This window comes from Ambystoma mexicanum, chromosome 8, assembly GCF_040938575.1.
Source record: "Ambystoma mexicanum isolate Mex_15411 chromosome 8, UKY_AmexF1_1, whole genome shotgun sequence".
Lineage (NCBI taxonomy): Eukaryota > Metazoa > Chordata > Amphibia > Caudata > Ambystomatidae > Ambystoma > Ambystoma mexicanum.
In genome coordinates, this window is record NC_090929.1 from 625,984,101 (window position 1) to 626,011,417 (window position 27,317).

Sequence of the window (27,317 nt, forward strand, 5' to 3'; positions counted from 1 at the left end):
TTTTCAGAAAGAGAGTAACACAGCTGTATACAGTTGATAATCCACTTAGAGATAGCGCCCTTAGAGACGCGATCCCCCTCTCTGCCTGTAGCTATGGAGACAAACAGTTGATCTGTTTTCCTTAGCGGTCTGGTTTTATTTACATAGTATAAGACCGCCCTACGCACATCTAGGGTGTGTATTTTCACCTCAGCCGAGCTTTGTGGGTTTTGGAAGAAAGCCGGAAGCTCGATGGACTGGTTTACATGGAACTTGGATATGAATTTTGGTGAGAACCTAGGGTGTGTGCGTAAAACCAGTTTGTCCTTGTGGATAGTAAAGAAGGGATCTTGCACTGACAGAGCCTGAATTTCACTGACCCTTCTTATGGAGGTAATGGCTACTAAGAAGGCCGTTTTATAAGTCAGGTGTTTGAGACTACTTTTATGCATGGGTTCGAAGGGGGGCCCATGAGTTTAGCTAGCACCACGTTGAGGTCCCATCCTGGCGGTGGGTTCGAAATAGGAGGGTGAAGTCTCTTTACTCCTTCCATGAAGGCTTTAACCACTTGTACTTTCCACCACGAGACCCTGTTATGGGATGTGGTGTAAGCCGAGAGGGCTGCCAGGTGTACTTTCAGAGAGTTAAAAACCAACCCTGCATCCAGCAGGTGGAGCATGTATGTTACAACGTTGGAAGGAGTGCAATCAACCGGGTTGATTTGTTTATTCTGGCACCAGATAACGAATCTTTTCCACTTGTCAAAGTAACAGTGTCTTGTATTTGGTTTCCTGGACTCTTTTAGAATGTCCATACACCTCTGTGGTAATTTGAGATGTCCAAACTCTATGACTTCAGGAGCCATGCTGCTAGGTTCATAGAGTTGGGTTCCTGATGCACTGTTTGACCTTGTTGCTGGGACAGAAGGTTGTACCAGGCTGGGAGTCTGATGGGCTCGCACACCGCCATCCTGCGTAGGTGTGGAAACCATGGTTGTTTCGCCCACATGGGAGCAACTAGGATGAGCGTCATTGATTCCTTGTTCATCTTGTACACCACCTTCCTGATGAGAGGAGTTGGTGGAAAAGCGTACGCAAACATCCCTGACCAGTTCATCCACAGGGCATTCCCCTGGGAGTCCGTTTGGGGGAACCTGGATGCAAATCCTGGGCATTGTTTGCTTTCGCTTGTGGCGAATAGGTCTATAGTGGGGAAACCCCACTGAGAGAAGAGATCTTCTACTACGTCTCTGTGAAGGACCCATTCGTGTTCTTCTGGGAGGGAGTCTCTGCTTAGAGCATCCGCTAGGGAATTGAGCTCCACTGGAACATGTTGCGATGACAGGAAGATGTTCCGTCTGAGTGCTCATATCCATATTTTCTGGGCAAGCTTGGACAGATTTGGCGAACGAGTCCCTCCTTGCTTGTTCAGATAGAACATGGCTGTCGTGCTGTCCGTCCTGATCTGCACCGACAAGTTCAGTAGATGGTGCTCGAACGCCTGCAGCGCTTGGAATACTGCCAGAAGCTCTAGCAGATTGATGTGGTTCTTGGCTACTGAGTGAGACCAGAGACCCTGAGCTGTGTGGTGGAGATAGTGAGCTCCCCACCCAGTCAGGCATGCATCTGTAGTCACCACTGCCTGTACTTCGGGATCGTAAAAGGGTTTCCCCTTCGCGAGATTCTCTCTTGTCCACCAGTGTAGGCTCTGTACGAGTGTTGGCGAAACGACCACTAGATCGTCCCACTGACCACTTGCCTGAGACCACTGTTTCGCCAACCATTCCTGCATGGGACGCATGCGCAGACGCGCGTGGGGGACCAGGTAAATGCATGACGCCATCATGCCCAGTAACCGCATAGCTTTGCGTACTGTTATCTGTTGACCTGACTGATAATGCGGAATTTGCAGAAGTATATTCCGAATTCTTTCTTCCGAAGGGAAGGTCAATTCTCTCTGAGTATCTAGGATAGCTCCTAGAAACTGTTTTGAGGTGCTTGGCACCAGACTTGACTTTTTCTCGTTGATAGAGAAGCCTAATTCGTGGAGGAGGTCGATAGTCCTCTGAATGTTTGATCTGCAGATTCCTGGGGTTTCCCCCGTTATGAGCCAGTCGTCCAGATAAGGGTACACTGGGATTGCCTCCCTGCGTAGGTGTGCAGCTGCCACCGCCAGTACCTTGGTGAATACCCTTGGTGCTGAAGCTATCCCGAAGGGCAGTACCTTGAATTGGTAGTGGCAACTGTCCACCTTGAAGCGCAAGTATTTTCTGTGCGCCGGGAGCATGGAAATATGAAAATAGGCATCTTTCATATCCAAGGTTGCCATGTAATCCCCCTTTTTTAGGAGTGGGATTACCTCTTGTAGCGTGGTCATACAGAATTTTTGGGGCTTGACATACTTGTTGGCAGGCCGTAAGTCCAATACTGGGCGCATAGTTAAATCTTACTTTGGCACAAGGAAGTAAGTTGAATAGATACCCTTGTTTACCTGGTGTCCTGGGACGAGTTCTATCGCGTCCTTTAGGAGCAGATTGTAGATTTCCTCGAGGAGGATCTTTTGGTGTTCTAAAGAGTGGACTTTTTGTCTTGGAGGGTGGTTTCGGGGACGTTGCAGTAGTTCTATACAGTACCCCTTGGATACCGTCGACAGCACCCATCTGTCGGATGTTATCCCTTCCCATGCCTGGGTGAAGCTGGATATTCGTCCCCCTACTGGGGTTGCATGGGAAGGGACCCTGAAATGAGCGTCACTGCTTTGGTGGAGGCGTGCCGCCTCCTTTACTGGGGCTGCCTCTGCCTCTACCACGTCCTCTTCTACTAGCCCTACCATACCCCTGGGTAGACTGTTGTGAGTTGGTGTTCCACTGTGTACCCTGGGTGTGGGAATAGCTATTTCCTCTATTGGAATTTTGGCCGCGGGGGCGACGAAAATTGCCGTTCCCTCTTTGGTTAGGTGGTTTTGTAGTTAACTGGCCAAGGGATTTGAGGGTGTCGAATTCCTCCTTAGCGTTTTTTAGTGCGTCCTCGACTGCCTTTCCAAACAGGAGATCACTTTCCACTGGTTTGTCTAAGAGTGCAGCTTGTGTTTCTGCTCTGAATCCCGACTGCCTCAACCAAGCATGTCTTTTGATGACAGTCCCCTCTGCTATAATTCTACCCGCATTGTCTGCGGCGTCTAAAGTTGCTTTTAAAATGCAGCCTGAGACGTTCCTTCCCTCTGCACAAATGCGAGATAGCTGGCTCTTAAGGGGTTCGGGAGCGGAATCTATTAGTGCTGCCACTTCTTCCCACTGATGGCAGTTGTAGCTGGCCAACAGTGTGGTGGAATTCGCGATTCTGGTTTGGTAGGCTGCCGTGGAAGCTACTTTTCTACCAAAACCATAGAGTTTCTTACTTTCCTTGTCGGGGGGAGCCTCCGAGGAAGATAATGGGGTTCCAGCTCTCTTGCGGGTGTTAGTTACGACTAGAGTCTGGCTTAAGTTGGCCTCTAATACATAGAGGGTCCGACTGGGCTGCTTTAAACAGCTTCTCTACTCTCGGGTTTACAGGTCTTGTCAGGTTTGGGTTGACAAGGGATGGTGCTATTCTGCGTTGAATAGATTTCAGGATGGGAATGGTCTGGGCTACTGTCTTCCTTTCCCCTATTAGTTCCTCCGCGAAGTCCCTCTCTTCTTGGACACCTTGTGTGTCTATGTGGAAGTGGTTAGCTGCCCGAGAGAGCAGTTCATTCAGGAGGGGCTGATTATCTATTGGGGAATCAGACACTGGGGCTTCCCTTTCGACTGGTGAGTCCATTCTGAAAATATCTGGGCTATTTTCTGGCTCATCCTCGTCTTCGTCCTCCCCGTAATAATCTGACACTGCGAGATCTTCTGGTGTCTCAAAATCCTGGCCCTCTATAAGGGAAGAGTCTCCTTGGCCTGTAGGGAAAAGGCAAGAATAGGGTTGGACCTCGAAGGGGTCTGAAGCCTTTAATGGTGTCTCGACCCGGGGCCTTTTATTTGAAGGGATAGGGTCCCTTGAACCTGAGGGAGAAGATTCCTGAGGGTTTAAAGCTAGTAGTTGGTCAGGGTGTCTTTCGAAGAAATTTGCTAAGGAGGACATCCTTGACATTACTCTGTCAATGTCCTCGCATGACCAGAGTTTTGAGCTTGGGGTGACCTTGCTGGAACTCTCTGTGGACTGACCCTGAGAAGACTTGGACGGGGAAGTCAGTTCTATTGTTGTGGGGGATTGCAAGGGTTGTTTCCTCTGTTGCTTACCCCCTTCCCCGTGGGTGGAAGTGTGTTTACCCTTTCCCTTATCTTTCGACGCCTGGCGTCGAGGATCGGAGGTGGAATCCCTGTGTTTCGAACTAGGCTTCGAAACTGGGCCCTCCTTACTCCCAAGTGATGTACCCTTTCCCTGGGGTGCAGGCTGGGGATGGAAGCCGTGTTCGTCTCCGGACGAGTGATCTTCCGTGATGCTAATGGGCGAGGCACTATGTGCAAGTGTGGAGGCTTGCCTGACGTCGTGCGGCGACCTCGACCGGGACCGCCCAGAGGACGTCCTTTCGGACCGCTCCTTCTGTGCCTCTTTCCGAGGTTTCGACGACGTCGAATCTCGGGTGGCTTTCTTGTGTTTAGCGTGTGTATGTGTAACGCTCTTGTCGCCGGGGGACTTCCCCATAGTCGCCGGGACGGACGACCTTCCGAGGCCGGGGACGTGCGTTAGGCTGTCTTTCGACGCCTTGGTGCCCTCGCCGTCCGAAAGTCCGGCGTCGCTGCCGTCGCTGAAGGTTCCCTCCGCCTCCATAGCTGCTAGCTTGGCGTGGTGGGCCCAACGCTTGGTGGAGCGGTCCTTACGAGTTTTGGCCTTAAACCTGCTACAGGCCCTGCAACCCGCCTCGGGGTGGTCTCTGGGCAGGCAAAGGTTGCACGTAGCGTGCTTATCTACCCAAGGGTATTTCTTATTACACTTGGGGCAAAACTCAAAGGGCGTACCCTCCATACGCGCCTGTGGGCAGCGGGCAAGTGTGTGTAGGTAAGATGGTGTCTATAACCGAGTGTGGAAGTGTACCACCCCCCACTCTCCCTACTTGTAGGGCCGAGGCCAGCGGCCCAGGCCCGAGCCGAGGCGGAAGCCTCAAGGCCCAATCCGTCGGGTTTCGACGTTGATCTCCTCCCCGGTTCGGCGTCGAGATGCTGATCGACGTAAGGGTGACAAAACGGGGCAAATTAGAATTAGTTTTAAGTGTAAATATGGCAAAGCCAGGGAACTCCGATGAAGTGCTTCCGACCAGAATGGCGGAAAAAAACAATCTGGGGATCCTAGACGCGTGAGGGATCATGGGTACAGTGGACGTCACACTAGGGATAGTATTACTGGCACGCCCTGTGTCGACGCCCTTTTTCGATTTTCGAAAAACAAACTGTAATACTCTGCAGCTTCCACTAGATGTCGGCCTATGCACAGCATGTGATCTAAGCAGATTCCACAAGCCTCAGAAATATATATATCCATCCATCCTAAGGGCCTTCACCCCCAACCCCAAATGACATGCTCTTTGCTGGCTTCTGGCCACCACTGTACTGTCTTTGGATTTGATACGGCTGCCAGCCCTCATCAGCAAATGTCTCTGACCTTTTCACTCCATTTACAGTGCAAGTAAGAATCTACAATAACTCTCCTTAGGGCTTAGCACTCTATGTACAAGGGAGTAGTGAGCATCTCTAGGCCTCCTGCATGTAACAAAATTCCTGTAAATGTCCCCGACTAGCCAAGCATCTTCTGGCTCGGTTTGTAACTCCTTTTGTACCCCTCCATGGGGTCTTCGGTTTCATGCCCCCTCTTGTGGTCTGTTTGATTGCAGACTACTCTGGGCCTGACTGATTCTCACCCGGCCCTTGGGTCTCAGGAGTTGCATGCTCTCTGTGGTCTGTTTGCTTGTGGCCCACATTGGGCCGACGGATTCTCACCCCATCCTGGGGTCTCTGGGTTCACAACCGCTCTTGGGCTTTTCCGTTTTTCACCCGCTCGTGGGCTCTTTGCTTCCTCAGCCCCTATAGGACTCTATGATGTTTCAGCTCTACATGGGCAGTTTGGATTCTAACCCCTGCTTGGGGAATATATATTCTCTCCTCGTCTTGGTTTATCTGGTTCCTCAGCTCCTCTTCGGCTGTTTGGTTCTTCACCCCTTCTTTGGGTATAGGCGGGCCTGTCTGCCCTCCTCCGAGTTCCCTGGACACACTGTGTACCTGGTTTGTTGTGGCAGTGTCCCTCGGTGGAGTAGGTCTACTTGGCAGTTGTGGAAGCTTGGTTCGGCATCTTCTCGGTCGTCCGTGTTGGTGCTTCCCGTCGTTTTGTGACAGGACTTTGCCATCGGTTCCAACAGGCGTCGGTCAACCACTTTCCATGTAATTGTGTCTCTTCTATCTGCGATAGGGCAGAGCTTCTCCTGCTCCCGTTCTCCTTTCAGGAAGAAGCACTCTGAGGGCTTTCTTGCTCTTCTGCACCGTCTGCGTGGGACTTCTTCCTGGCTCTGCCTCAAAAATGTACAGATCCTCTGCATGGTTTCACAGGCTTCCGACTCTCTCTTCTGCGTTTCAGAGTCCTTCCATCGGTTTCACCGGACCTTTATGTTCCTCGCCGCAAGGAGCTGGAACACTCCATTGGTCTGGCAGTAAAGGATCAGCAACCGTACCAGTTACTTCTCTTTGAATATTCGCACAGTAGTCTTGTGAAATCCCCATGTTGCCAACACGACATTTGCTTACTGAGGGAAGGGAGGTTAACACATATCTTTGTTATGGGATGGTCTGTCCTCTAAAGGGAGGGGGATGAGGGGTCGGGTCACCTGTAGTGGCATCATGCTTGTCCTCTCCTCTAGGGGGTGTTAAGGTTAGAGGGCCCACCTCCCTAGTCGCTAAGGAGGTGGGCAGGCCCATGGGGAAAGGGGACGAATTGCATGGATTCATCACAGAAGTTATGAACCGTCATTTTATCATGTCATTTAATCATGTGGAATTCATTAGTTTGTGTTGTGTGTGAAATATTCAACTTAACTCATTTCTGTTTAAAGAACATGAATGGTCATGTATGTAGAATCATGGGGCCTGAAAATGTTTTGAGGGATATTTTTGCATTAAAAAGAGAGAAAGCTAATAAAGCATTTGTACCGTATGGTTCAGGCAAAATATTTAATAATTAAAGAAAGTCAATGCATTGAGTCACCTAGCTATACAAAGGCAATCAGAAATGTGCATGTGAAGGGTAACGGGCAACACAGTGACCCCGGCCACTCACAGTGTACATTTTGAAGTCTTGCACATGTTCTTGCCAAGCTCGGTGTAATACCCTGGTGGATAAGAACCCATCCTCTAACTTACTGTATGAGTGGTGAGTGAAAGAATAGCCATAGACGGGGGCATGGCCAGCAGCAGAGCAATGCGGACGTGAGTCCCTGAAGTTCCCGTGGTGGACGAATACATCCTGAAAACAGTCTGCTATCCGTGACAGATCTGGGAAAAGAAACACCCCTGCTGTCCGACAAGCACATGGAGAACAGTTGGGCAAAATATGGGCTCTGAAATCAGCCTCTGAAATGAATACGGAGCTGCGGAAAGAAACACGCGCAAGAGTAAAGAGGAACCGCCAAAATGGGCGTGAGCTGCGGAACAAACCCAGAGGGCCATGTAAGGTGCTGAGGCGCCGACCGGAGAACCGGAATCCACCCTGTGACCATCTAACAAGTGCCAGCAATGGAACAAGGCACACGCGGACCACTGCCTGCGGGTGGTGGCTGGTGAAGTGGCCCGTGCTGCTCTGGTGCCAAGACGGCCCGGGGGCGGGCACTACATGCCCGGTGCGGGCGGACAGACATAGCCGCCCTATCCGCTCTGTGCCTGGGTGGAGGGTGCCGGTCCCCAGGCGCCCCTCAACCTGATTTACAGACCACCAACACGGGCGATTGAAACTCTGCGAGCGTTAATGTTAGGGAGAATTCTCTGTAAGGCTAATTTCCCAAACCTAGTGAGTCCCCCAGCAGCTTTGCTGGATTTTTGGGGTTTATTTTTTTCTCCTGCTAAGAGTGAGACTTTTTCTCCCACTCTTAGGCATGATTTGAGTATGTCCTTTGACTGTAAATGTGTTTTATGGGCTATGGGGTCTTTTACTCCACAGGGCTTCATGTGTTTTTGGTATGTGTGTTACACAGCACCCTCAGTGCAGTAACACAGGGGTGTCATAGTGACCCCCAAACATAGACTCCATACCCTGGGACTGACTACTGACTCCCAGGGCATGTAAAGTCACCATTGGCTTTACTAGTCTCAAATTGTGAACAGAACCAGTACAAACCATCATATTGTGGAAGTACTGGTAGGGGTAATTCGATTGCCCCTGGGTCTGTTTTTCAAGGGGGCACTTTCCAGTCCCCCCATGTCGAGTTTCTGGCTGGTGGCAGTGGATGCCATGCAAAATATTCCACCGGAATATTTTCTATGGGATTTTCCCATTGCTTTTAAACGCACCACTTTTTGGTGCAATGTTAAAGATGCCGCCGGGTTATTTATTTAATATTTATTCCCCGGTTGGGTCTTTTTGCCAGGATTCGGTTTTAAAATGGCGTTTGTGTTCGCCTCTGAAACTCTAACCCAAGTCGAGCCCTTTGTTCCACTTTTTGGCAGGCTTCTCCACAGAAGCCCTCCAAATGGTGCCACTCTGTTTGGGGTCTACAGGATGTGTGGGAGGGGGATTAGGCACCCTGGACTGAGTTGCCTTGGCAACTCAAGTCGCACTCTTGTGTGATTGGCCCAGTGGTGAGCCGCCCGGCTAACCACTTAGCATGTTTGAGTGACAGCTAGGCTGATGAATGGGGGTTTTTCTGCATGAAAGCAGGGCTTTGGGGATTGGAACTTCAGAAGTCACCACAGGACCTAAAGAATCCGAAGAGGGGAGAAGCTGAGCCATCTACAATGACGACACCACCGGTGTAGCCATGCTGTACGAACTCACCACTTCCCCGACGACAGAGGAGATCTTCTTCCAAGAGAGTCTTCTTCCCTTTGAGCTGGTGGGACCAACCAGTTTGCCTTTTTCGCCTTCCTGGATGTCTCGTGGTCGAATCGCCGTGCCAAGCACCCCGGCGGCCGGATAGCCACGCTTCACCACTACAGCAAATAAAAAGGGTCGTACCTTTTAATCGGGAATTCCGCGGCTGGTTTCTTCCCTGGCAGTGCAACGACCTCCAGCTTTCTTCCTCGTCGAGATTGTCTCTTCCTCTGGTTGAAGCCACGACTTGCACCCGCTGCCAGGGACAACTGCCACCACTGGAGCTTTGTCACCATTTCAGGTACTGTGTCCCACCTGGCCTCCCTTGCAACAGATTGTCCAAGGTGTCCCGTAAATCCTTGACTATCTAACTGGGTTGACCTCAGACCTGCTAACTTTGCCTTTCTGAACTGATCCAACCTCTTATGACTTTTCTGCAAAGACTGAATGCATTTCCACTGTGTGATCTTGGGCACATTCTGCCTTGCTCTCTCGAAGAGTGGGCCTGGCCTATGAACTTTTTGCTCTACATTAGACCCTGCCTTTCTTGATTTTCTGTGGCTTCTTAAAAGTGTTGGAACTGTCTTATTTTCATACGCTGCCCTTTCTCTCCCTTTTTAAACAAATTATTGGAGTGCCGTCTACGGTTACGCGCTCACCTCTGTTTTGCTAAATAAGTGGTGTCTTAACCTAGACTTGTCGAATAATTAACTACGGAGGTGTATATACTTATAGTGACTGTGTTTGAACTTGCTTGATATATTAGTGCCAGTGTATTTTCAGAAGTGTGTTTTTAAATAAATAATTATATACTTCTGTGAATCTGAGAGGGTGCCCAACTCTGGAGTCAACACATACATGGGAGAATACACACGGTGAAGACCTCCTCCGATCAACCTGCAACCTTACATGAACTGCCTGCCTGACGGGAGGGAGAGGCGTCGAACTGCAGCAGTGCTCTGCGGGAGAGGAATGCCTCATGCTGCGGGGCTGCCGGAACAAGCACTGCAGCGTATTGCATACTGCACCGAGCCGCACGGGAGGCTGAACAGCTTTGTTACTGAAGCCCTATCCAACAGCACCGATTGCCGTCTCCCCCTGAAAGAAAACGAACCTAAGCAGAGAAGGAATCAGTTTGTGTTCGTCTGTCCGCCCCACCCTGGGTCCGCCTGAGCCCTGCGCACTAAGACAGACAATGTGGGCAAAACATGCTGAACGAGGCAGAGGAGTAGCGCTATAATGCGAATAACGAAAGAGCAACGTTGCGTGTGGTAGGAAGGATCCAGTAAGTGTTCCTTTTATATAATTGCTGACCTCATACCACTGCGGCCAAGAGGCCAACATAGGAATCCTGTTTGTGAACTGCTGCCCGGGTGGGATGGAGGACCGGACCCTTATCCCCCGTACGCACTCCCCCATGGGAGGAATACAGCCCTCGCAGACCACCAGCACACACCCCGGAGGTCAATGCGAGGAGTGAGTCCCATGCTCTCTGCTGACCAAGACTATAATTGACACTGCGCAGTGGCACTGTGCACGTGTATTACCTGCCTGAATTATCTGGGGCAATCCAAGACAGACATCAGTTCTGTGTCACTGGTGGGGATATACAACAGAGCCAGCACTGCAGCTCTATTCAATCAATGGGCATATGCATAAAGAAACATGGGGATTGAACAAACAACCTAATGACCACAAGAGCATTGCTCATAGGCTCCAACACGACTGCTGACCTGCCTCGGGTGCCTCTGGACTGCTGACCAGAGGGGGCCCGAGAGCAGAAGAGCTGGACTAGTGGACTGACAGCTGCACAAGCTGGGTACGAGGAGTACTGACTGGGGCCAGAGTCTGATCCAAGCGGCAAGTGGCAACAGAGGCCCCCCTTCCCTCTTTCCATCACTGCCACCTCATAGTTACGGAATAAGTCTGCCTCTTGACTCTCAGGTTGTGAGTTGACCGAAAGACTGCATTCTGGAACATCCGGATTAAATAGTGAGAAATTGTTCACTGGAGAGCTCGGTACCACACTAGCAGGACCCTGGACCCAGGTCACTTCAAACAACCTCACCCCATCCCGAATATCCAACTAAGAGCTGAAAGTCCGGCAAACGCCAAGCTGGAAAGAAAGACCCACCCCTCCCCCCAGACTCCCTTCCCCGACTGGGGAACAGAGGACTGCATACAGCGGATCACATCTCCAACCCGACACACGAAGGGGCAACCTAGCAGTTCGGTCATACCATTGCTATAACCAGTGAAGAAGAAACCGCAAAAATCAGGCAATAAGGTCTTCCTGAATCTATACTAAGTGGTTCCACGCCAGATGCATAGGCCTGATAGGTGCAAACGTGGTCTATCACTCACACCATGAGATCCATGTAATTAGCAACTGCCTGAATGTTCAGCACAAAGACATCACTTATGCTGCCAACTGCCCAGAACTGACATAACTACCGCGGCAGAGATTCCCCATAGCACCCGGGGACACAAAAACTCACACCACAGTCCGCAATCAACTAAGCCCACCATGGGCAAGGATAAAACCAAAAAGTGACCCCCCCAATGTAAGACTGACCAGTTCACTACACCTGCCACAAACACTCAACAAGAACCACCAGAAACCACGGCGGAAGAGGAAAACAATATCCCTGAAACCCGCGCGCTTCCATGGAACAGAAGATGGATGGCATCAGCACGGATGTCTCAGTCCTCCGACACGACCTACAGAAACTATCATCCCGAACTGGAGAGACAGAACAGTGGATATCTGGAGCGGAAAACGGGCTGCGTAACACAGAGCAACAACTGTCCAGAGTTATGACACATCTGAAAACGATGGAAGAGAGGGTGGATGAAGGAGAAGGAAGGTCACGACATAACAACGTTCGGATCCTAGGCCTACCAGAAAAAGCAGAAGGACCAAACATGGAACTGTTGCTGGAGCAATGGCTCGCAGACATGTTTGAACCAAAGACGTTCTCCAAATTCTTCTCAATCGAACAGGCCCACCGTATACTAGCTGGACGACAGTGCCCGGTGCACCACTGTGCACTGTAATAGCAAAGCTATTGAATTATAGGGATCGCTATGCGCTGCTCCAAATGACACGAGACAAAGGCACATTAACCTACAATGTATCCAGAATAGCGTTCTTCCCAGACTACACCAGGGAGGTGCAGACGGCCAGGCAGTCGTTCAAACAACTCAAAAAGCAGCTGCAATCTCTGAATGTGAAACATGGATTACTGTCCCCGGCCCAACTTAAAATATACCACAAGGGCACGTCAGTTCATTTTACAGTTCATTTTACAAACCCTGAAGACGCATGGAAATGGGTGGAGCAAAACATTAAATGGGACTAGAGATCGGCACGGAGCAACAGAAACAGAAACCTCTGGGCTCTACCAGAGCGAGGGCCACCGGCCCCACAACCGCCTGCACAAGAGCATGAACCACTGCTGCAGGAGAGGGAGGACTAACACTTGGATAATCAGTAACCAACTATAACCTTGTACCTCTACCATCAGGTGGCAAACAGGATACCTTGACAGGGCGCAAATGACCACCTGTATTAGCCACAGATAGACACAGAGATTGGCGACCGACCCAGACGGAAGCCCCCCCAACTCCTGGAATGTCACTCCAGCGCTGTTGCCTTCGCTCATGAACGAGCTGATCCGAGATATTACACCTCTGATCACTGACAGCACAGCAGATATTCTGGTAATTGGAGGGGACTTCAATGAGGTCATGGACATAGAGACAGTCCGTACAAATCTACGAGGCAGAAACCCTAGAACCAATACCAAGCGTGCCACCTTCACCTCGGAGTTTGGGCTGAGAGATGTGTGGCGAGATTTACACCCAGAAGACCGCGGGTATTCATTCCACTCTGGAGTCGACGCCTCGCTCTCAAAGCTGGACTACTTCTTTCTCCCAGCCATAGAAGCACACAGAGCACTGGAGGAGACTCTGCTCCTGTGGGGCATTTCAGATCACTCACCCCTCCTCATGGTACTTACATCGGATAGACCGCCCCCGTTCATGGAATTTAAATAGCTATTATCTCGGCCTACCAGACTTTATCGAACATATCCAGAAAACCACAACCACATATTTCGAGCTAAACACTGGATCAGTGGATAAGCCAGCAACTCTATGGGAAACATATAAACCGGTACTCCCAGGCAAGAATCTCTCCTGGACATCGACTCACAAGAAAAGCCGACAACGGGCAATGCTAGAAGCGGAACAAGAAGTTCTGCAGAAAGAAGCGGCGCATGGTGCCACTGGATCACCTGATACGCACAGATCCCTCCTGCTGGCCAAGGAACGTCTCCTTAACATAGCCCTAGACAACGCGATACAGGTACACACACTGATGCGTACGAGAATGTACGATTCGGGAGACAAAGCAGGCAAACTCCTTGCATGGCTGGAGCGGAAAGACGAGGGCCATCGACAAGTTCGGGAGATTAGATCGGATAACTCAGAGATATTACAAACTGACCGCGACATTTCGGAAGGCTTTGCAGACTATTACGCTGATCTATACAAATCACCAGAGGGTCCCATAGATGCAACAGTGCTAGATAAGATCACACTCCCCCATCTAGATCCCACGCAAGTAGCCCTCCTCAAATAGGACATCACAGAGGATGAAATTGTGTTAACCATATCACAATTACAAGTGGGGAAAACCCCAGGACCTAAGGGTTTTCGAATTGACATATGGAAAAGACTGGGTGGGAACGAAATAGCTCCACATCTACTCAAAATGTTCCTATACTTTAAGGAGCAATGGACCCTCTTCCCGATCTCTGTAAAGCCAGTATAATAGGCATTCTGAAAGTAGGCAAACCCCCAGAAAGGTGCAGCTCATACAGACCAATCTATTTAATCAACAGTGAAGCCAAAATCCTAGCAAAAGTGCTGGCAAATAGGCAGCAGAAGGTAATAACCTCTCTGGTCCACCCAGACCAAGGTGGGTTCATGCGATTGATTTCGAAAAAGCCTTCGAGTCTATTGGGAGGCCCTCTGGAAAGCATGCTTAGGATGGGATTTGGGGAATCCTTTAGGAAATGGGTACAACTCCTGTACAGCTCCCCTGAAGCAGAGGTCAAGGTTAATGTATGGCCCTCGGGGGTCATCAAGCTCGGCAAAGGTACGAGACAAAGGTTCTCCCTGCAGCGCTGCTATTCGCGCTGATTATTGAACCCCGGGCGGTACTACTACCAGGTACACAGTCGTGGAAAGGCTTCTGTTGGCGGAAAGGTATGAAGCATAGGGTATCCCTGTGGTCACAGAGTTACTGCAACACTATGGGTCCTTCAGCGGCCTAAGGGTGAACTGGTCTAAATCCATCCTGTTTACAGTTAAAGATATGGAGCACAACATCCCGATGAATTGCCCGTATCGCATTGAAACGGAACGCTTTCGCTATTTGGGTGTTCATATCACGGTTAATCTCCCTGATTATGTAAAACACAATCTACACCCGATCACAGAAAGGTTCATAAGGGATGTACGTCACTGGGTATCACTCCCATTAACACTACTGGGGAGAGCAGCACTATTTAAAATGCTGGCTATAATGTGTTTTTTATACATCCTGTAAAATGCTCCACTCTGCATACCAGCCTTGGAATTCCAGACAATCGACAGCATCCTCAGAACACTATTATGGGGCGGGGGAAACCCACGAATAGTGCTACGGACACTCCAATGACCTATCTGGGAGGGAGGTATTGGGCTACCACAATTACAATCCTACTACTGGGCCAGTCAAATGGCAGTGATCAACGATGCACTGCACGGTGGTAGGACTTTACCCCACATCCAAGCGGAGATCGATGCGATGCAAGAGTTGTCCCCCCTGGAATGCCTATATCAGAAACTGAAACCCACACCTCCATGTACTATGTCAACACATATAGCACTGATATGGAGAGACTCCCACAAACATATTGGCTGGGACAAAAATATCACCCCAATACAGGCACTATGGGGTAACAGTAACCTGCCTGAACTGAGTAAACTACCGACATGGCTGAGATGGGTGTCATTGGGGATCACTAAAGTTGGAGATGTAATTAAGAATGGCACAATAATACCCTTTGAAGACCTAAAAACCCAATTCGATCTTCCCGACACTCAGCGATATTACAACAACCAGCTAAAACATGCACTGCACACACACCTCCCCTCACTATCTGACATGCCAGAGTGCACACCAATAGAAAGTAATATAGTAATGGATCAAATTGCCAGTAATGTCACCTCAGTACTGTACAATGCTATATCCTCCTTTGCGACATCTGAACTTTGCAACCTAAAGCTAAAATGGGAAAGAGACGTTGATCCGATATTGCCTAAGGACTGGGTCACAGCTTTGATTTATTCACGGGACACCGCAATATCTGCAAGACTTAGACTGATACAGCTAAAAATACTGCACAGAGTATGCTACCCAAGAGTGGCTCTCCATCAATGGTATTGAACCTTTAAGCCCAACTGTTTGCAGGAAGAGGGCACCTTCTTTCACATACTATGGGAATGCCCCCAGATCCAAGAACTCTGGCAACGTTGCAGTAACAGATTGTCAGTGGTAGTAGATCGCACCATCCTTACAGACCCTAAAGAGATGTTATTGGGAATTTTAGAAGAGGGGGAAGCGACCTGCTTCGAAAAACTGCTTCTTTCCACAACCACAGGACTAATTAAGCGTAATATAGCTCAACTGTGGGGGTCCAACATAGCCCTGAACTATGCACAATGGGTAACAGATGTGAACATTTGTATGTCAATGGAATGACATACCTATACTGCCAGAGGTTGCCCTGGAAAGGCAAGGACAATTTGGCAAAAATGGGAAGAAGCGCAATAACTACACTAAGCACTGTATGATCACGAATGAGAAAAGGTTATGAGCTGTGGAATGATACACAATAATTGACCCATCGGGGGTGCTGGATCTGTGTTTGTATTGTTTATTTTGGTTTGTTAACTATGTAAGGTTAAATGTGTAAACTACACCAAATATCTTTAAAACTAATATTATGTATTATTTAAAAAAATTAAAAAAAATGAATGGTCATAGCCATCTCGGCTGACACAGTACTCTCTTGTGTGCCCTCGCAGCAAGTGAAGTGAAGATGAGGATAAGCTAAATTGGAAAGAAACTGGAGACTCTTAGCTCCTTTAAAAACTGTCCCATGACTGTTATTGCGAATTGTGCTGTCTGAAATTTTGTTGGATACCTTGCGTGATGTGGTCGACAATAGGAATATATTTGGGGAGGGTGTAGAACAATTTACCATGCAGTGTTAAATAAAATAAGGATTTCAAACAAACTAAGACGTTCTTTAAAGCACTTGTAAAGGTACAAAAGGGAAAATACTGTGAGGGGGACAAAAGGGACAATATAAAACTTTGTGAGAAAGTGCTTAATATTCAGGGAGTCACTGTGAGATGCACAAACAGAGACTCCTAGCATTCCTAATTTCACTGTTTCTAAAACCTGAGGTTGGATGCAATTTTGCACGGTATTAGCAACAGGGTGCAAATTGCCATAGTCTAACAAGCATTTCAATGCAAAGAGTGCCCTAGTGCAAATGCCATTCCATATTCGCCCTAGGGCATACACTGCCCTATTGTAAAAATTCACTGACATATTGATTCTTTTGCCCTGATGCTAGTAACTGTGCAAAAGTGTATTTGCACCTCTGCAAAGTTTCTTAAATACGCCCCCGGTGTTCAAGCCTTAAGAAACTGAACTAAAAGCAGACAAAATGAAAGGGAAGGAAAGAAACTAAAAGTTTTCTTGTTAAAATTACTACTAAGCCAAATTGATTAGGGTAAAAGCTCCAGGGAAGCTTTGCAAATTGCTCAGTTTAAGTGGAGGAAATAAAACTCACTTGAAAGGAGCCACGTGGGTTGCTACGGTCAGAGCATGGGAACAGTGGGCACAGCCACCACTGTTTGACCTTAAACATGTAAGAACATTATTAGTACCAGAGCAGCGCCTCTGGTACTATCCTATTGAACAACACCCCAATCAAAGGAAGGGATTGAAGCATAATAGATTTTCAAATACAACAGTTAGTATCTTTAAAAAAAATGTCTTGTCACTTCTTAAATATCCTGGTTTAAGAGAAACAGGGTGAATGGCCACTAGTGCCCCACCAACAAAAGTGCCAATACATTCCTGCATTTGCTGTTGGGTGCCAAGTCAGGAAAGGTATTCATTCGGAGGGTTCTGCTGACCTTCATGAAGAGGTCTTCTCACCTGGTCTCCTCTTCTCTTTGGTTATGAGTTGTTGGACCTTTCGCTGTTCTTCCTGTTCCTCAATTTTTGCCTCTTTGTGAATCTGCTCAATAGTTTTGGGTCCCTGGTCAGCCCTCCGGGAAACCCAATTGCACTGCAGAGGAAAGCAGAATAATGTTTTAACCAATAGTAATTTTTTAGCACAAATATAAATAAAAACAAATATGAACTTCACATATATAAAACAAATGCACTACTAGTGAGCTCATTAGTGCTAACGAAAAGTGCATTACATTAGGGGCAAAAGTGCCTACTATATACTATATCGATATCCTCATTACAATAGCATTCAATATAAAACTATACAAAATACTAATGGACTCCAAAAACTGCATCTACAATATTCATATTACAAGAAACATGCCATTTTAATAAACGGCATCTCCCACAACCAATACTATAACATAAAAATGTCTTAACAACACATTTCAACGATCACAAACTGTTTAAATTGCTTCCAATGTAATGCTCCCAGATATAAATTATCATTAATCACCCAAAAGCAACAATGGTCTTTTCCCTCTAAGAGCATCATCAAGGTCAAATCTTATGTTCTTAAACCATGATCATTGCATGTACGGTTAATAGAATGCGGATGGCGTTCAGAGAAAAGTGGACAATGAAACAACATATGATCAAAAATGACAATATAATATGAATCACAACATAACCTCTTAACCAGGGAGTTTTTGTCCAGTTCCTCAGGATAGCTCCAACAGAAATCCGGTTTATTCCTGCTTTAAAAAATATTCTTTGCATATCAGGCGATGGATAAGATTCCAAAAAGGCTGAACAAATGGAACAATAAGCACTGGTATCAGTGTATACTAATCCCTTGTAGATCACTCTCCCATCACATAAGTCCATAACATCTCCCCAACTGCAACTCGGGTCGCTACTTTACCAGCAGAGACCAGCATTTCATTATACATGCAAAGTTGCAGCAATACCGAGCCGACTCTATAGGCAATGCCATCTCCACTTCAGGGCACAATTCATAAACGATCAACAAAAAGCTACATTTACCAAGTAGTCAAGAGGCCAAGACAAAAGTCTTGGTCAGGAATTGCAATGTTTCAGCAAAGCACAGTCTAGTTAAACAGGGCAGTCCAACTCTATTCTTAAATGAAGCAACTACTGTAGCCTTACACATACCAAAATTGGCCCCATCCCAACAACAGCCTTTAAAATGTTTTCAAAGAGCAGGCTAAATGCACCAAGAGTCAAGTTACACATCCAAACAGCACAGCAAATTCTAGCTATACTTTTAAAGAAGTAGTCATAAGGCCAACATATAATCAATCAAATTGTAGTAGCACTTTGAAGGTAAATATGGCCTTAGGCAGTGACTTAAATGGATAGCTTATTTTAGCCTGACTGCAAAGCAGATATCCAAGTAACTCCTATCATCAATCTGGCCCAGTGCCTTTTAGGCAAGAAAGAAATAGTACATTCTTTTTCCACTTGAAAATGTCTTTATTGTTGCTTCACACACTTATTGAAAAACAAAATGCATGTATTCAGTTAAAAAACAGCACCCCTGGGTGGGTGTGCATGCGTTTCAATTATATCCACTTTCCTGCTGTACATTTACTTTAATAGTCATACAGGCGGAGTGGCTGCAGAGTGGGTGCAGTCTGCTTGTGTGCTGGTGCCGCCCTGATTCTGGTCTGTTTTCTCTAGCTGTCTTTTCAGGAGGCAGACTAGGACTCTAAAATGCTACGGATTCCACAGAGCGTAGTGGCTGCAGAGTGAGAACAGTCTGCGCGGGAATGTGAGGAGCACAGAGGGACACGCGGCCGGCATCCGGAAGACTGCAATGGAAGAGTAGGATTCGCTGCATTTGACCCATGATCAATCGGCTCTTATCTGATGATCAGTGAGTTGTACTGTGTAACCCACTGTATCTGTTGTTCTGAAGAGTTTTGACTGACACCATTCACTTGGCAGATTGAGGGGCCCAAGCTCTACGATCCCTAAGTGGTGGGAATGAGTAAGATGATGACGGCAAAAAATATAAGATACACTGATTTTGCTGCAACGCAAAAGTACGGTCCCTGTGGCCAGCCCTGAGACTGCCTCATTAGTCCAGTCCAAGTCGTTAGTAATGGGCGCATTAGTCCAGCCCAAGTCGTTAGTATTGGGCGCTGGAAAGGGGAAAATGTTTGCGTTTTTCCCCACAAAGACACAGCCAACGTATGCACAGGCAATTCAATCAGAAGGACCGGGCACAAACAAAGTTATGGAAAGCAGAATAAACCATAGTATTATGGACTGCGATATTTCAGGCTCGGTCCTGACATAAGTTGAGCAAGATGGCAATGCCTCCATTTTCGAAGCATGTGGAAGTCTTGGGAATGAAATTCAGGCAATCGAAGCAATAAGGGACCGACTCAGCGTCTCCCCTGACCAATTTAGAACCCAAGAGAAGACACTAGAAGTCTGGATACTTCCGAACTAGATACTTCTAACTTGATGCAAAAGCAAGGCCAGGGGGTCACCCATTCACAACTACCTTCAGTAAAAGACTTGATTTCGCACAATACCCCTGAAATTGGTGAGCGCTCTCTTGCTGCACAAAGTCTAGTCCTCCAGTCTTTCACCCGACTGTATGATACCATGGCATTTGAAGTCAGAATGAATTCCGGTTTACTAACGGAAATACAGTCACTCCTTCAGTGTTTGACTGAGTACAAGAAGAGCAATTTGACGATGCCGCCTATTTGCAGCGAATGGAATGCTGTCTGTAAGTGCCCCAAATTCATCTAAGCTAGCAAACACGACCAATGATAATGAGGATGTGAAATAAGCTTCCGTAGTTCTGGTTGAGCCATCGATAATCACTGCTAAAAACACAGTCCCAACAGTGAAAAAGAAAACTAAGAATATGAAAGCAGATCTAAAATCCTGGAGAAATGGCTCTCGCAAGTTTCAGCGAAAAATGATGGCTGCAGCCAATGGATCGGCTTCATGCAAGGTCCCTGTCAATTCTGATGTCATACAGCCGGAAATGAACGGTAATCCTCCAACAAAGGAAACGTCAAAGAAGGGCCCACAGAGAAATACAAATTTGACCTCCTGCCCTTCTCCCATGCCGCATTCTTCTGCTTGTGACTACAGTCAAGCAAAGACCAAAACAGTCTCTAAGGGTGGCAAAGGTGCTAATCTCAGATACATCAAGGATGGGGATGATAAAGCTTTGAAGGGGAACGTCAAGAGCACACAGGGTGGATGTTCTCCAATACATACCCTGAACATCTCTGTTGCCCGGGTGAAAGAACTGACTAATCAGTCACCACAGCAAGCGACCAAATAAACTCAGCCAAGGGGAGGGTCGGTTATCCCCTGGGATGAGCTTAAAGGAGTCTACAAATACATATCTACCCACAGCTCAAAAGGGTCCGGCAGCAAAGAATGAGAGTCAGATTTTGATTTTTTAATCAGTTTTTGAGGAAAGGAAGATCCCCTTTTTATTCCTGAGCCAAGAGAAGTGGCTCAGGAATAATCCCACATGGGACGGGTTTTCAATACACTCGTCTTTGGTAAAGAAGGGTCCAAAGGGGAGATCAATGGGTGGCCTGTAGACAGCCGTGAAAATCAAAAGGTTTCGCTGTCTTAAGCAAATTCCAGTGAAATCGGAGGCCTTCCTACAATCTAAGATCTCTGTAAGTGGGACCGAACAGAACTACGACAGAGAAATTCAAAGGCGTAAATGTCAAATGAGAAGGGAAGTTAGACAGCTGTTGAAATGTACATTAAAAGGGTGGGAGGACAAAGAAAGGGGGACAAAAGTTGAGGCAACAATTCAGAACTTGGTGCCAAGTAGATTGTATTGAGAAATATGTTGCAAAAAAACAAGATGTATTGAGGAAAATCGCTATTCACGATACTCGTGGGATCTGGTGGATTTTGAACAAGGGTAACAATCAATCCCTTCACCAGTCCTCAGGAGTATCAGAAGAGGTATGGTTTCAGTATTTTTCAGACAAACACAAGGCCATTGGTAGCGATGAGCAGAGTCCAAAGAAGGAAAATGGTCCTGTGACTTTTTCTCTAGAACCATTCTTTGATCAGACTGATATAGAGCTTATTATTAAACTAAAGAACTCTCGTGCATCTGGTCCAGACTGGGTGCCAAATGGCATCATTAAAAGCAACTCTGCGTTATAGGCAGATATTTTGTACCATCTATACATTCACACCATTAATGACAGTATTTGCCCTGCCTCCTGTTCCTCTGACGCTCATTCCCATCTTCAAAAGGGGAGAGAGAGAAATCGGCCTGTTATAGACCATCTCATTGACTGATACCACATCAAAGATCTTTGCGACATTGCTCCTAGGCGAACTAATTCGGTGGGCAGTGGGGGCCAATATCCTAAGCCTTCTACAAATGGGCTTCAGGAGAGGAAGTGGAACAGTAGTTAGCGGCATGACTCCAACAGCGTGTCTGTCAGATATCAGCCCTCCGATGGGGCGATCGCTCTAAGTGGCCACTATACACTTGTTGGTCACTTTTGATAACATCAATACCTCGATACTCTGTCAAAAGATGGTCAAATGGGGGATAGATCCGGACCTCCTGTCGCTGATCCAACTTCTCTATCCTGACAACTCGACCAAGGTAAAGTTGAATACGTTGGGGGAATTATCCCGTAAGATCCCTCTAAAGAGAGGCGTGCGCCAAGGGTGCGTGCTTGCCCCCACAATATTCAACCTATACCTGGCAGATTTGTGGGCCAAGAGTAAAGAATGGGGTGGGTATGTCCCCAGTTTGCCAAATTTGAAACTAGGTGCATAGCGTATGCACACAATCTCATACTGATGGACTACACATGATCGGGACTAAAGCGGCAACTGGAGGGCCTAGAAAAATACTTTACAAATGTCACTTTACAGATAAATATGAGTAAATCATACGTTATGATTGCCTCCACCTGTGAGAAGACAAAGCACTTTACCTGGTCACTGAATAATACACCTATTAAGAGAGTCACCTCAATCTGTTATCTGGGATTCCCTATGTCAGTACTTAAGCATTGAGATCATCAGATCGCACGATTAGATGAAGAAAACCGCTCATGTACCTCACTTTTGCTGGTCGTTAAAAGTAAATTAAGTGACTTATCGCTAATTTCATTTAGTCTCACCAATCGTCTTATATGGGTGTAAATTTTTAAACATCAGGGACCGGAACTTGTTTGATACTCTAGAAGCCAGAATTCTTAAGCATGCTTTGGGCCTCCCAGTCTCTGTACCACTGAGTGTCATCAGACTGGAACTGGGCCTGATCTCCTGGTGGGCCAAATACACCAGGAGGACTTTATCCCTAATGGGTAACCTTGAACGGGCAGGCAACTTGGCTCTAGGGTTCTATGTTATAGCTCTTATAGTAGCAGATGCAAACCCCTACCTAATGAAAGTTAAAAACGAGTTACTAGGATGAGTGAAGAACTTGAATTGTTAGGGTCAGAGTCGGAAGCAGTATTGAAGAGGAAGGTAACTACCTGGGATGGAATAATGGATTTAGGCAGATTAAAGTCATACTCTGGCAAGGAGCTATTCTTTCTCCCTATAAAGTCCCCCAGGGGATGCCTGGCGACATTTCCATCTGTAAAACTTAGGCACTGGTAACTAAGGTTTTGACTACAATGCCTCCCCACTCTGGAATATATGGGTCCTAAGCTCGGACTGCCCAAGGATTTGAGATCTTGTAGAATGTGTGATACGGGGGCTGTCGAAAATGTTTTCCATCTTGTGATGAGGTGCCCATTTATCCTACGTTTGAGAATTAAAAGCTTTTGCATATATGTACGCTCTACGTCGCAGATCCCAAGTCAGGATCTGGGGTCTAGACTTATGACTTCTCCTCAAACGTCACTCATCGTCGCTTTGTTTAGAATGTTAATGGTCATTTTCTTGGAATTAGCAAAGGTATCCGAACAAGGTATCAGGGACCTGGCTTGTGTAGATGAATCTCTCTTTGCAAAATATACACGGCCTGGATAGATCAAATCCAACCAACCAGAGCAACAGGGGAGTTTTGTTGCTGCCCCGGCAGTGATACTGTTGTATCCTTGATGAATGTACGAGATTACTCAATTATGTATACTACAAAGCTGTATAAGAAATAGCCTTATTATTACTTTTCCTTTGTTTCTTCCTGCGTTTCTTAGTGCTCTCTTCTGTGTGGTATGTTTTACTTGTTTGCTTTGATGAATGAGAACAAAGAGAGAGAGAGAGAGAGAGAGTGTGATGGTGTAGGATGTTAGTAAGACGCAGTGCCAATGAGGAGGAGCAAGGTGAGAAGATAACAAGAGAGGATGAGAGCAGGAGATTCAGAAAGCGTCACGGTGTGAGAGAAAAGATGAGACCAAAAGAATGTTGTAGAAATTATGCATCAACCAGAAGAACAAATTACTTTCCCCTGGTAATGTTCTTTCTGATGGATGTTCTTCCTATGGATTCGGCCACGACGGTCATGCTGGTATAAATAGCATGCACCGCCTGTTGCCTCAGTTAAGTTTTTCCACATGCACAGCACGCTTTAAACGGTTCGATCGCTTCTGTGATTTTCAACAGAGTTTTATCTTTTATGTTCGAAGTATGTCTACTCTGAAGATGGTTCAAGAGGTGAGCAGAATGTGGGTTGAAAATGTGGATCACAGATCTGCACAGGAGACGCCTATGGTGTCTTGATATGATATAAGTAATTTATAACGCACCTCTACACAAGTGTTTCTTGGCGTAGATCATAAGGTCGATGACTGTGGGTCATGTCTGTTTATGACCGCTAAGGCCTTGAAGGAGAGGAAGGGAAAGCCCATCCTAGGTAGGTCAGCATCCAAATCTCCTTCGACCACCCCTTCTAAAAAGAGACTGTCCGATGAGACAAGTTCGAGGGACATCTCTCCTCAGAAATCTAAAAAGCGTGCAAAACACTCCAAGCACACCAGATCCAGGAGAGATTCACGACATTCGTCATCTTCTCATAAGAGATCAAAGAAGAAACATCATTGCTCCCCTCTATCTTCAGATTCCTCGCCTGACAGGAAAAGGGAAAGCTTTTCTAGCAAGTCGGCATCTAAGGCAGATTGGGAGGAATTTTGCCTCCAAATGCTGGTGGCCCTTCGAAGGAACAGAAGAAGGCTTCAGAACCCGATAGCGCTGAGTAAGGCCGTCAGGGCGTCGTTAGAGATTGCTCCTTGCGTGCCTAAGAGCCCATGCAGTGGGTAGGAGAAGCATCCTTGAGTGGCGTCGACAGATTTGTCACTGCCCCCCTCTTCTGCTACATCAAAGCAATCGACTTAGTTTTCAGAACCATTTAAGGTTTTAAGCCTTTGTCCAAGAAATACTTTTTTAAGCCTATGGATACCATATTTGAGGAAGAGGAGGTTGAGGAGGAAGATAATCCTCTCCTTTTGGATTGGAGTACGGCACTCGAAATGTAAAAGAACTCATTTCAGAAGAGCCCATGTTGCAGAATTTAGTGGACTGCTTGAAGGCTGCCAATGGCTTGGACACTTCACCTGAAGTAGATTTTTCCGCCCCTGATTCAGCTGATCATTCATGCTGATGCATCTTACAGGTCTGCCATGGGTAAGGTGACAGAATACCTAGGCTGGGGACGTCCTATCAAAGACGTAGAACAGGATGATCAGACAGACATCCTGGGAAAGGGCCTTCCCAAGAATCCTGTCTTGCTGTTTCACATGGGATTGAAGCACAGAATCCTTCGACAATTGGCAGAAGCCAGACACTAGACTGGCAGTGAACAAGAATCTGGCAAGAAAATACAGGCCTTCAGCTATAGATCCAGAGTATCTCTCTAAGCACCCTACCCCGGAAAGTCTAGTTGTGGAAGCGGCTACGTCTACATCAAAGTCGGCTGCCTACCCGACGATCCTTCCTGACAGGAACGAAAAGAAGTTTGATGCCCTGTGAAAGTGTTTTTTCGGCGGGGAGTATGGCTCTGGAGGCCATTAATGCTACTAGTGCTCTTGCAAAGTACTCTTACACCCTGTGGGATGTTGTGGCCCAGGTGCGGAACATATTCCTGAAGGTGAAATGAGGGAAGGATTCCTTAATATTGTCCTGGATTACATTCAGGGTTAGACACTTCTGGTTGTGCGAGTTGGTCTATGGCGGTAAGCACGGTTGCTAGGAAATTTGCGTGGCTGCCCAAGTCAGGGTTTGCCCCAGGTTTGCAGGCTAGGGTCTTAGAGATGCTGTTTAATGGGTCTCGTCTATTTAGCTCCAAGGCTGATGATAGTTTGGAGAAACTACAGTCATCTAAGGCAGCTGCTAAGTTAAGAACAGCAAGTTGAGAGCACCGCAACAGAGCCACTCAATCTCTCAAAGTTGGAGGGGTTGCTCCATTAGGTTCTATTCGTCAGTTGACATAACAAGGGACAGGTGGCTCAGAGAGGTCAAAGAAGACTTCCTCGTGGTGCACAAGACGTGGAGGTAGAACTACCCACACAGCCTCTGCTTCTTTGCCTTCCATTGCAGCCACAAAACCATTTTAAGTCCTTGATCCACAAGACGGTTGTTGGAGGCAGATTGACCCAGCATCTCGAAGAATGGCAAAGCATTACTTCAGCTACTTGGGCACTACAAACTGAAGGCCATGGATACTGCCTCCCATCGTTAAAATGGCCTCTTATTGTCCCCCAAGCAGTCAATCTTTCTGGGAACCAGATCTGCTCCTTCTGCAAGCGAAAGGTTCCCTGCAGCGGAGAGGAACCAGGGATGGTACTCCTCTTAATTTTTGAATTTCCAAGAAAGACAGAGAGCTACGACCCATCTTGTACATGAGATGCTTGAACAAGTTCCTCAGGAACGACAGATTCAAAAGGGTCACTCTTTTGCAGATCCTCCAGGCCCTTCAGATCCAGGATTGGTTGGCGTCACTCAATCTTCAGGATGCTTACTGCCATCTGCCTATACGTCCCAAGTACAGGAAATGCCTGAGGTTCGCCATTGCTTTTCTCAGTTTCGTTTACTTCCTTTCGGGCTGACCTCCGCCCTAGGGTCTTCAACAAGTTGATGGCAGTAGTGGCAGCGAATCAAAGGAGGGGAGGGATTCACATCTTTCCCTACCTAGACTGGCTGATCACAGGCTCTGAATCATCTCTTCCGCACCTGCCAATCTCTCCACAAACTAGGCTTCTCCCTCAATTTCAAGCAGTCCAACATGACACCTTCCCAAAAGCTTCAATTTATTGGGGCAGTCCTGGATTCTTCCTTGAGAAAAGCTTTGCCCCCCCCTTCAGTTAAGGACTCAGCATATTTTGCAGATCATGGTGACATTTCAGAATGCCCATTATCTGAGGTTGCTCAGGCTCGTGGCATCCTACATTTTCCTGGTGCTAATGGCCCGCCTAATGTTGATGTCAGTCCAGTGGGTCCTCAGGTCCCAATGGCCGCAGTACTCCAGCAGGATGACTGACCTTCAGGTCCCAAGCAAGCTCGCAGAGGATCTCCTGAGGTGAGCCTGCAAGGAGAATGTGATGAAAGGGGAACATTTTTGGAAACCATGCGCAGAGGTGATAGTAGTTACAGACCCCTGACTGGATGGGGGGCCCACATGAAGGATCTGTCAATCAGCGGTCGTTGGTCTCTATCCAAGTCCAAACTACTGTAAGGGTTCAGAAGGAGGAGACTGACACAGGTGGCATGCTTGTTGGCATGAACTTTTATTTAGTAAAAATAAAGATGAAACCCATCCCTCTCTAACTTTAAGAGGGGCTTCCCAGCCCCAACTAAGGATTCAGCCAGGATGTCCAAGTATTTTTTTTATTTTATTATTTTAAAATGCATTTGGTTCATATCTTAAACCTTACATTTAGTTTTGTCGCATACAGTTCGTTGTAAAATAAAATCACTGGTTTTGATTTGCACATGTTTTACAGTTAAGTTCTTCAGGGGGAACCACTGAAGTTATCAGTAGTAATGGCCTTCCAGAAATGCACAATAGT

The 27,317-nt window shown here is 47.2% G+C and overlaps 1 protein-coding gene across 12 annotated transcripts in view; it reads right to left on the reverse strand.

Moving 5' to 3' along the window:
• EIF4G3 (eukaryotic translation initiation factor 4 gamma 3) overlaps window positions 1-27,317 on the reverse strand; it is a 4,880,525-nt gene that overhangs the window by 1,180,107 nt on the left and 3,673,101 nt on the right. For all 12 annotated transcript variants that reach the window (XM_069610350.1, XM_069610349.1, XM_069610345.1 and 9 more), the window contains one exon: window positions 17,299-17,431. In XM_069610350.1, coding sequence (XP_069466451.1) covers window positions 17,299-17,431 — 133 coding nt within the window. The remainder of the gene's footprint in view (window positions 1-17,298; window positions 17,432-27,317) is intronic.